This window comes from Triticum aestivum, chromosome 1A (genome assembly GCF_018294505.1).
Source record: "Triticum aestivum cultivar Chinese Spring chromosome 1A, IWGSC CS RefSeq v2.1, whole genome shotgun sequence".
NCBI lineage: Eukaryota > Viridiplantae > Streptophyta > Magnoliopsida > Poales > Poaceae > Triticum > Triticum aestivum.
Genome location: NC_057794.1, coordinates 139308876 through 139320222, shown reverse-complemented (window position 1 = coordinate 139320222; position 11347 = coordinate 139308876). Strand labels below are relative to the sequence as shown.

General features: G+C 46.5%; 1 protein-coding gene across 3 annotated transcripts; it reads right to left on the bottom strand.

Moving 5' to 3' along the window:
• Window positions 1-1375: 1375 nt before the first annotated feature.
• Window positions 1376-5358, bottom strand: LOC123041026 (protein CHUP1, chloroplastic). Of its 3 annotated transcripts, none has more exons than XM_044463736.1 (5): window positions 4720-5358; window positions 4377-4592; window positions 4064-4134; window positions 2660-3454; window positions 1376-2419 (listed from the first exon to the last, which is right to left on the bottom strand). In XM_044463736.1, the coding sequence occupies exons 2-5, from the start codon at window positions 4549-4551 to the stop codon at window positions 1571-1573; spliced, it is 1890 nt and encodes a 629-aa protein (XP_044319671.1). In that variant the 5' UTR covers window positions 4552-4592; window positions 4720-5358; the 3' UTR covers window positions 1376-1570. The 3 variants fall into 3 exon arrangements, with proteins under 3 accessions (XP_044319671.1, XP_044319664.1, XP_044319676.1); XM_044463729.1 differs by having other exon boundaries at window positions 4750-5358; XM_044463741.1 differs by having other exon boundaries at window positions 4797-5358.
• Window positions 5359-11347: the final 5989 nt, after the last annotated feature.

Here is an 11347-nt window from a genome sequence, read left to right as displayed (position 1 = left end):
GATGCAGCTGTGACACTATTTTACTCTGCAGGCTAGTCTGAATGAGTTGCTGCTGCATGTGATGGGATACAGGGGCCTAATAAACTATAAATGAACTCGAAGGAAATGTATGCATGCATGCATGTGGTACTGCCCAACCTGGCTTATACTCCCTCCGTTCCAAAATAGATGATTCAACTTTCTACTAAAGTTAGTATAAAGTTGGGTCATCTATTTTGGAACGGAGGGAGTATCTAGCAGTGTGGCCAGCACCTACCGCTCCTGGCGGTAGGGTTACACAGCCTACCGCCACCGGCCCTAACGGTAGGGTATTTTTCACATTAAATGGATGTATCAGTGTTGTTAAGTCATACCACTATTGACATTGGCGGTAGGCTGTATTATCCTACCGCCAGACTACGGCAATAGGGAAAAGGGTTAGATCCTAAAAAAAAATTGAACTGGGGTCAGATCGTACTAAAGTTTAGCAAAAGGGTCAAAACAGTGAATTCGGACCCCAGGCCGATCCGATTGGCATGGGGCCGGTGATGCAACTGAAGCTCCCGAAGCCACCTCAACGGGAGCACGGCACCAGAGGGTCGCCGGACCTCTCGAGAGAAGTTGTCGGTCGCCAGATATGAGCAACGTTTAGAGGGGGGCTCCCCGACCAAGGGAACAGACATGTGCATGAGGAAGCTCCCCGCCGCCTCCGTCCGCCGAGAGGTCTTAGCCCACCGACATCCTCTAGCGACGGCAAGGGAGAGGAGGCACATGGAGGGATTAGTGGCCACGGGCTAGGGTTCCGCCCAAGCCGCCACAGGAGCGACGTGGGAATGGGTCGTGATAAAGGAGGGGATTTGAGGAAAGAAGGAAGAAGAGGGAGAGGCTTCCATGTGAGGTCTAACTTTATTGGGACTAACAAAGTTGATTTATGATGTGCTTGGAGCAGTTTACCATTATCTACCAACAACAACAACAACAACAACAACAACAACAATTACCCTAAAAAACATAACAACAATTAATCTATATGTTTGTCGGTTACCTGCGACCATTTTCGTGAAAAACAAAAGTAGTTTGCAAAATAATGGAGCGCTCATGTATTCAGAGGTCCCATTGGATAATAACAAAAAAAAATGTGAAGCCAAATATTCCACTATAAGTTAAAATCCTCCATAGCGCCAATCCTATGACTCTACATATGTTGGTTTTTTTTATTATCTTTTGTCAGACTGTTGGTCTTTGACTGTGTGCGTCTTAGTTATACACATGCCGGGTGTTGCTCAACATGTTTTGTATCCACTTGATGCTATTATTTATTTTGAGTTAATAAAAATGCCATTTTATCAAAAATGCTTTGCAAATAACGACAGTGAAGAAGCACAAACCAGCCAAATGAACGGCAAAGATTGAGATTAAAGGTCATTGCACTATACTATTATACATGATTGTACATTTCACACAGAATGAAGTCTTGGATACTTCATTCCAGTAACATCTCCTATCACTTCACCATCAGGGTCTGGCAAAAATATACATCCAGACAAGATGGTCAGCATCACATGACTCCTAGCTACTGGTTTTTTATCAGTTAGCTGAAGGATAATGTCCTTCTGGATGACATAGAACCTGTCCTTGATGTAATCAGTGCCTCGGCGAATTTGTGGATCTCAACATCTTCTGGTATTGTGGCCTCACCACTATCAAACTGAGAACCATGTTCACTGAATCTTCCGGATCCGAAAGATGCATTCTTTTTTACCCCATGACGCTGGTATCTTCCATCTCCTGCTTCTGTGCTATATCTTTGGCTGCCAAAAGAAGGCGTAACGCAGCTGCGATCGTCATGCTGCTGATTGGCAGATACGGCTCCTTCTGTCAAGAAGGAAGAGTAGCTATCATGCGAGTCTCTTCCAGTGAAGTCATCAAAGGAACAGCTCGAAATAGACACTCTCCTCTCCAAAGTAGGGAAATTGTTCTTTTCCTTATCTTTTCCCAGTACCAATTTCCGTAGCTTAGAGAAAAACTTCTTCTTCTCTTTCTTCTTCGGGTTTCTGGGCGTTGTGACTGATGACATATCGATCGATGTGTCATCGGGTTCGCCACTTGATGATGCCCTTGAAGAAGCGTACTCTGAGCCAAATTCTATGGAGCTTAAACTTCTCTCGTCCGCACCAACATTGGCATACTCCATTATCAATTGCTTGGCTGTCTGTTCAGATTTGGGGCTTAGGGTGTTGCTTAGATCCTGTGCTGTAGTTTGTGCCCCAGGACCAGGAGTCCCCTTGTTCTTCAGCTCATGCCGCAGGCAAGCATTGATCCATTTAAGATATACCAGCTCCTCAACATCTGCAAACCTGTCAGTCCGCAGTTGTTCAACCTCTTTTGACAACTTCTCGTTTTCTTGCTTCAACCCATCAACTTGTTCTGATGTTTTTACCTGCAATCATTTTTACTTGCTTAATTCGTGACAGAGCAACAAATGATCAATAACACAATGCACTTCAAATTAGCACACACCGAAGCAATAGATCTGTGGAAAAAAATTACGCAGTTTCTGTTTGGCAGAACAAGCATCAAGAATATCATTTTCTGTTTAGGAATACCTCCTCCATTTGACGATTCATTTTTGCACATTAAGTGTTAGTTACAGTGCAGGCCAAGAACAGTCAAGATTTACCTCCATGCTATTGTGGGACTTGGGTACAGGCGGTAGGCGTGTGAGCTCCAATCGCCTAGTAAGGTGTGAATTCTCCTGCTGCAGCCTTGAATTTGCAGCTCTAAGCTCTCTTGCCTCATTTTCCAATTCCTCTAGCCTCTTTAATTTCTTCTCAGCCTCGCCGTCAACTTCTCCCTCAATAATCTCCTTACACTGAAAGGAATCAACTATGTTCTGAAGGGAAGTGATTTTCTCCTTTGCTTGTTCCGCATCCAGTCTCAACTTCTTTTTCAACAGCTTGCATTTTGATTTTGTCAACTCAAGCTGGGAAGTTAACTTTGAGCTTTCAGACAACTGTGTTTGTAACCTCTGATTTTCAGATTGCAAGGATTCGATCTTCAAGGAGTATAGCTGTGACTCGACATTGTTTATCTTCAGTTGGTTCTCAAGCTCCCTAACTGCAGCACCTTGCTCCTGCAAACCATACAACTCCAAAAGTTGTATCTCCAGGGTCTTTTCCCTTTCTTGCAGAGATCTAACCAAATCTCTGAGCTTGAAAATTTCATGCTCATTAGATGCATCTTCCCTTACTCTTGCTGCAGGTGAGCTTGCGATATTGCCTACGTCTCCGCCAAATTCTTCCATAACCATTTCATTGTATTCTGGAAGGAGAAATCCTTCATCATCATCATCATCATCATCATCAATGTTTCGGCATTTCGGAGGAAGTGACACTGAGGCAGTGGTGGTGGTCGTTGTAGTGGTAGTGGTTGTGTGCACAGAGTTACCATTGATTATTTTTGCCTTGGTATCCTCCTGCACAAAGCACAAATATAAATGAAAGACTACAAATGAAAATGGGCATATTTCAATTTTCCTTCAACGGATTGAAGAATGATATCGAATACAGGCAATAACTAATTTGTGGATAAGTTCTATTTTGTTACGACGGTCGTGGAAGATGAACTACCAGCAATATGTTCATAGTAAACAAAAGGTCATCCTTTAAATACAGTTTAAGATTCACGTGTTACGGCGAATTTGATATAACACATTAAGGAAAGGGATATTAAAAAGAATGTGTAGCGTAACCCCGAAAGCATCACACTATGTTTTTACCATCTTCCAACGAGCCCATGGTTTGCCTTGCCTAATGCTTACCATTCAGACTTTTTTTGCAACGTTTAATAGTATGTACTAACAATCTAGAAAAAGAATTATATTCCCTGAAAAAGGTTAAAAGACTACCAATTAATAACTAAAACATCTAAGAATTCTAAGTATCACCTTCTGATCATAATAATTTATAAATACTCAGCATGACCGTTCTCTGTTAACCTATTAGCTCATCCTTCTTAGGTATGGTTACAACTCTACAAGTGCAAAAATTACAGCAATCATGTTTATGTACAATCAGATTCTTACATTCTTGAGGATCCTTAGCTCGTCCTTGAGCCCTCCACCACCACCCTTCATGCCACGGGCATCATCCGGCTCTACGAACACATCAAACCATACCAAAAATATTTCAATATGCATCACTTCTTATCCTGTTTTTCTTATTATAAGTGGTCAAAAAATTCTACAGTACTAAATGAAGAGGCAGAGCTGTTGTTGATTGCTCGATAGACAAGAAAATTCTCAATCTTGCAGTGCACAAGACATAACTGAGGCATAATCAATCTAGAAAGCATATCTAGCTTGCAAGCAAGACATGCATGTGCTCATGGTATGGTACCTGAAGGAGGAGGGAGCAGGAGGTGCCGGGGCCGAGGCCGGTGCTGCCACCGCAGCCGCGAGAAGAAGAGCCCAGCGATGGAGAGCGTGATGGCAGCGCCCACCCTCAGGAAAAGCAGAGGCAGGTCCCTCCGGCCACCGCCGCCGCCGCCGCTACAGTCTCCTGCCTTGGGCATCTCCCTTTACCTTGACCTACCTTGCCAAGAACATCTGAATCCTGCCGCATGAGAACGGCAGACACAAGGGGAACCCAATCAGCGGCTCAAGTGTCTTAGGATCGCCAAGAAGGTGGCAAACAAATTTCTAATGTTGGTGACTAGAAGTTAAGATTTCGGGCTCTAGACCCCAAGATTGATGCGAGGAGGGGCTGATACTTGCACAAATCGCATCAAGAAACACGGCGAGCTCCACCCCCCTGCACCTTTGCCAGCCATATCTCCATGGCCTGAATCGAGCAGACCAGGAGGAGGGGCGTAGCCAAACCCAGCCGAACAGCCGAACCGGGCTACGATTCGCCCTCCGGTAACCTCCAATTTGGACAAGGAGGGGCTAAAATTAGGGTGGCAGGCTCCGGCTTTAGCTCGCAGCCAACGGAAACCGCCAAGAAAGCGTAACGACTGAGGAAGAAGAAGCCAACAAAATTAGCTTCCTCTCAAAGTGGCACGGCTCGTTTGTTCCGTTTCTGTCTTGGCTTGTTCTTGTTCCTCCCAAGGCAAGACAAATTCCGATTCCAAATGCCGGAACATGTCCCCGTCTTTGTAGCGGGGCACTCGTGTCGCCTTTCTTTATTTATTCGGATTCCGTCGTTTTCTCGCCGGTTCTTTCACAGATCGCAAATTCGCCAATTCTTCGCTAGTACTACTTCCGTGGCGAAATTTCAGTCTCAGCTTGCTTGTGCACTAATTGTAAATTGGGAGAGCGGCCGTTGGCGGAGGGTGGCTGAACCGATTGATGGCGGAAGGAAGCGTGGAGCGTGTGGTGGTCTCTTACGGATCTTCCGTGATTTCTTCACGCCACCTTGAAGGAGCTCCTGCTGCTGCCAGCAAGGCATGCTCTGTTGTTTGTTGGAACGGTTGGTTCACACGAGGAACACGACGACCCCCCGTGGTTGTACAACATCTCCAACGTGACGGCTCATCAAATGAGTTAATTACAAACTTTCACGGATCCACACACAAACAAGCAAAAAATCCATAAAGGTCATACATTAACTCTGATGTTGTAACAGATTCGTACAAAACTCTCCCAAACGCGACGCGACGGCTGCCACGTAGGAAGGAGGCACCACACCCCCCTCCCCACCCCCACCCCCACCGCCTAAACATTTCGCAGAAAACCCCCCTGAGTGGTGAAGTATTTGCATAGTGAGGTCCTCGCAGTCGCTGCTCGTGGTTTTTTCTGAAAACACCCTCCCTCTCACGTGCATAACGATGCCGCTGCTGAGAAACCCTCCCTAACCCCTCTCTTTCTGTCTCGACCATGTCGCTGCCTCGAGGCCTCCGATGCGGCAGTTCTCCATTGGCAGCATTGGCGGCGACACCGTTGATCAACGCAGCATGGAGCCGCTTCTCCGGGAACCTGAGTTGTTCCCTCCAGAGTACGTTATGAGCCCTCGCTGCCACTTCTCGTTGCGACCACACCCCCTGTGACGCCCTCGATTCAATCATACACTAATCATACACGCAAATGTGTACGATCATGATCAAGGACTCACGGGAAGATATCACAACACGATTCTAGACACAAATTAAAATAATACAAGCTTTATATTACAAGCCAGGGGCCTCGAGGGCTCGAATACATAAGCTCGAATACACAAGAGTCAGCGGAAGCAACAATATCTGAGTACAGACATAAGTTAAACAAGTCTGCCTTAAGAAGGCTAACACAAAAGCAACAACGATCGAAAAGGCAAAGCCTCCTGCCTGGGAGCCTCCTAACTACTCCAGGTCGTCAGCGGCCATGACGTAGTAGTAGGCACCCTCGGGGTAGTAGTAGTCATCAGTGGTGTCGTCTGACTCCTAAGATCCGTCATCTCGTCGTAACAACCGGGTATAGGGGAAAAAGAGGTAGCAAAGCAACCGTGAGTACTCATCCAAAGTACTCGCAAGACTTACATTAGATCTAAACTAAGTATGCATCTGTATCAAAGGAAATGAGCTGTATCTGTGGACTAAACTGCAGAATGCCAGAAGAAGGGAAAAGCCTAGCCTATCGAAGACTAGCATCTTCAAGCATCTTCAAGCATCTTGTAGCATATATAAGAGTACAGATCAACATAATGTAAATTAGTAGTAGTGTTATCATCCTCGGCCAGAGATCCTTTCTCGACTCCCTGCGAGAAAGCAATCCCAAAGCCATACTATCCATTTCTCATAACCATCTCTCATCTCAAGTATCCAATTCTAGTTATATCGATCGGGATACAACTCCAAGTGTTCGTTACCGTAGGACATGCTATCGATAGATGTTTTCTTCCCTGCAGGGGTGCACCAACTTACCCATCATGCTCGATTAACTCCGGTCGGACACACTTTCCTGGGTCATGCCCGGCCTCGGTCAAACAATACGCCGCAACCCGACCTAGGCTTAATAGAGAGGTCAGCACGCCGGACTAAACCAATGCCCCTAGGGGTCATGGGCCATCACCCCGGGGACTCCTGCACGTTGCGTGGGCGGCCGGTGAGCAGACCTAGCTACCTCCTTAAAAAAGGCAGGAGCTTACCAGTCCAACCCGGCGCGCGCCGCTCAGTCACTGACGTCTATTAAGCTTCGGCTGATGCATACGACACAGAACGCCCATACAATGCCCACATGATGGTTAGTGCTATCAGGCCAGAGGCCACTCGGATCAAATATCCAAATCCTAGTGGATTAGGAACGCGCGGTAACAAGCAGAGACTCACGAAAGATGTGACCCTGTCGCCCCGTCTCGAGGACTTGCGGCAAGGGCTAAGAATGCCCGGCCACGCCTCGTAAGAATCTCGCGGGCACCTTTCAGGTCAACCCGACTCCACATCACTCGGAATTAAGCTCGCGCGGGTACCCCTCAGGGCCGACCCATCTTTAGTAACATGGTTCAGTGTAAAGTCATAGTAAACATAGTAACCGTGTGTCTAACACCAAGGGGAAACCCCGAGAAATCACCCTCGGTGAATTCCACTCAATGTAATCATCAAGGTGAACGTAAGAGGATCCACCCTCGAGGTTCACTTGAGGGGTTGCACGAGAGAGCCGTATCGGAAGTGGTTAAGAAGGAAATCACCCTCGATGACCACGACCGGATAGCTACACTACAGAGATCTCATCAGGAGTGATGTATGAGGTTCCACCCTCGGCACTCGATGGTAACTCTGCAGAGTCGAGCAACAAAAGGGGCGTGAAGTGATGTGAGGTGTCGGGCTCTGGTCTTCGATCCCGTTGAACGGGTCTTCGATGATGAAGCGGGGGCAACAAGGATCAGGTGGGGGTCATTGATGGATCACTAACCAACCTATACTAAGCAGTTTAGGATAAGCAGGTAGGTAAAAATAAGCAGGTTACAAAAGTAGGCTATGCATCAGAATAGGAGCAATCAATTACGGTAGCAAAATCTAATGCAAGCATGAGAGAATGGAATGGGCGATATCGGGATGATCAAATGGGGGGCTTGCCTGGAAGCTCTGCTGAAAGGGAAGAAGGGTCGTCGTCGACGTAGTCGATCACAGTGGCAGCATCGGTCTCGGGGTCTACCGGAGAGAAGAGGGGGAAGAAATAATAAATATAAAGCAAACACAGCATCATAAATCATAACATGGTAATACGCGGTGTTAGGGGTGAACTAACGCGGTGCTAGACGTTGCAGACAAAGAGGAAAAACATCCGGAGGTTTTTTTTTGGCGTCTGACGTTTTTCGGACAGATGAAAAGAGAGGGGACGGTTTCATGTTCAGCATGCTAGGGGCATGTGACAGGTGAAAGGATCGCGTATTCGGATTCGTTGGATTTTTCTGAGCAACTTTCATATATAAAACTTTCTCATCTGACTTACGGTTTATTTTCTATTAACTTTCAAAGATTAAATGATTTCTTGAATTTAATTCTTTCTAATTTGAAAATAAAAACAGTGAATACCTTTTGTATACAACAACACCTACCCACTATGTATGACCGATGGGGCCAGGGGCTGGGTTGACTCAGTCAACAATTGACCGGTCAACCAATGAATAGTATAAGTGGGGCCTACTTGACATTGAAACAGACTTTAAATTAGGCTTTTTTTTAAGAAACAAGATATGCCCACATGACATAGGCTACATCTAGACCAAATGAATCAATTTAGTTAACTTAGCGGGATTAGCACTAATGGGGATTAGTTTCCTAATCTCAACAGGGGCCGACCCAGGTATTAGTGGCCTAGGCGGCTACACACACGAACACACCACACACACAAGGCGCGCACACACACATTGGCCATGAACGAAAGCAACAACACCTAGCTAGCAAGCATCAGCAAACAGCAGCAGTAGCAGCGTAGAGAGCGGTAGCAGCGTAGAGCAGCAGCAGGAGAGCACAGGCGGCCAAGGCAGCGGAGCATAGAGCACCAGCAGTAAGCAGAGCAACTGCAGCGGCACAACAGCAACAGCAGGAGCTGCAGCGCAACATCAATGGCATTAGGCGGAGCAGGGACCACGGTGGTTGCGGGTGCGCGCCTTGGACGCGGCCAGGGCGAGCGGCGACCAGGGCCGGGCGTGGCGGGGAGCAGCACGGGGCGGGCAGGCACGGCCAAACGCGGCCCAAGGCGAGGCAGGTCGTGCGGGCGACGCGAGCTTTGGCCATGGCGTCCGATGCGCGATGCCGGGCTGTACGGCGATGGATCGAGGTCGGGAGGAGGGGGAACCGAACGAGATGGTCATCGCGAGTTTGATGGCGAGGTTGGGAAGGCCGGAGGTGGACCGGATCGACGGGTGCGGCGACGACTGACGGCGGCTACGGCGGGGCTCGACAGACCTAGGCCTACGTTGCGTGTGTGCGAGTGAACAAAGAGGGGGAGGAGATGCACGAGCTCACCCCGGAGCTGGTGGCGTGCTCAGACGCGTCGGGGGGGCTGGAGGCGGCGGATCGACAGCGAGGCAGAGGCGGACGCCGGCGGAGGGGATCGGTCGAGGCAACGTCAGCAGTGGTCCCCGGCTCCGCCCTGGTGTTGCAGGTGGCGTAGTCGACGTCGTCGGAGCTTCTGGATGTCCTCCCAGTCGCCAAGGAGACCGATGGCCACAACGACGACATTGGCGTGGCGACGACAACTTTCGGGTGGTGCGGCACCAAAAAGAATAAGAATAAAAATAAGAATAATTTCCGGAAAGTAGAAAATTAAATCACTTGGGTGAAACAAAGAATAAGAATTACGTTATGGGCATCCTTCATCAATTTAGATTGATGACAAGAAACGGATTTGGCATACTACTTATTCCGGTTGAAAGGATTAAGAAAGATGTAATGTAAACTTGAGAAGGTTTTCAATGAACCACCGGTAAGATTTGAAAAGCATGAATGCATTGATATGATAAACGAAGGAAGAAGAATTTTGGAAGAACCACCGCAAGAATTGAAAATGAACAAAGAAAAGATAAAGAAGCACCGGGAAGAATTAGCAAATGAACGAAGATGCTTGCTAGGATTTAGATACATGAGAACGAAGAGATCATGAACCACGATGCACCGATAAGATTGGAAAATGATAACTCAAAGCTGAGAATGAATAAACCTGAATTGATGGATTTCGGATAATCAAACTGAGAAGACTCTTGAATTGCTCCGGATGGATGAAAAAAATTCTCACAATCGAAAACAATTATGAGAGAATGGCATGAAGGTAGAACCATGAATCTTGAGAGAACGGAGGAAGATATGGAGGGAAAACTCCTCTTCGGTCTTCAAAATCCGAGAATGACGACAAGAAACACCACCAAGAATTGTTGAGGCACTCCGGAATTAAAATTGGAAAGGTTGAACGAACGATGAAAAGAATTTGAAAGATCTTTGGTGAAAGACATTTGAGTGATGATAAATCATTCTTACGTCAAACTTTGAAAAGAATTTAGGATAGCTCCGGGAAAATTAGAAGAGTCAGGTAAGATCCTGAGAAAAGACCTGTGGGTTAGGACCCACTCAAAAGAAACACCGTTGAATGATTTAAAAGATAGATTGCGCCAGTAGAGTTAAATGACTTGAATGAGATAACATTCTCGAAAGATCTTGAATGAATGAGAATAAAAACTAGCATCTTCTGAGATATCTTCAGCACTCCGGAACAAATGAATAGCGAGAGGTGAATGATTAAGAATTGCACCAGCATGAGAAAGCATTGAAACGAGGAAAGGATATGATCAACAAAGCTTGACTTGAAACCACCGGAGATAAAAAGAATGAAGAATGACGAACTTGAAGCTCCATTAGAATCTTCATGAGAATCACCGGATAAGAACATTGACGGAAAAGGAATGGAGAGGCTTCCCATCAATAAAATGGATACTTGATTAAGAAATCTGAGTCCTTAAAGGGAAAAGGGTGGGTGGGTGAGAAAACAAAGGCAACTTGGAGATAGATGAATCAAACAACATTGAGGAGACTTGAGTTGGTCTTGCGGATGTTGAAATGATCGAATCCACTTGAAGAGAAACACACCGGTTAAAAAGGATTGACATGACAATCTCGATTATCATGAAGGATTAGTATCCACATAGAAATATGAGAACACCACTTAGGAAAGGTATGGAATCAACATTTGACTTCGAAGCAACTCGAATACCACAACTGAAAAACAAAACAAAGGATCGGCTTGCAAAATAAGCCGGAACAAACATATGATAGAGATTTCATCCGAAGTTTTTGTGGTGGGACCTACACGGGCTCGATCGTACAGCACCATCATGTACAAGGCAGTGCACATGACATACGAAGCGTCCCCGAGTCGGCATAGCCAAGGACTCTTTAA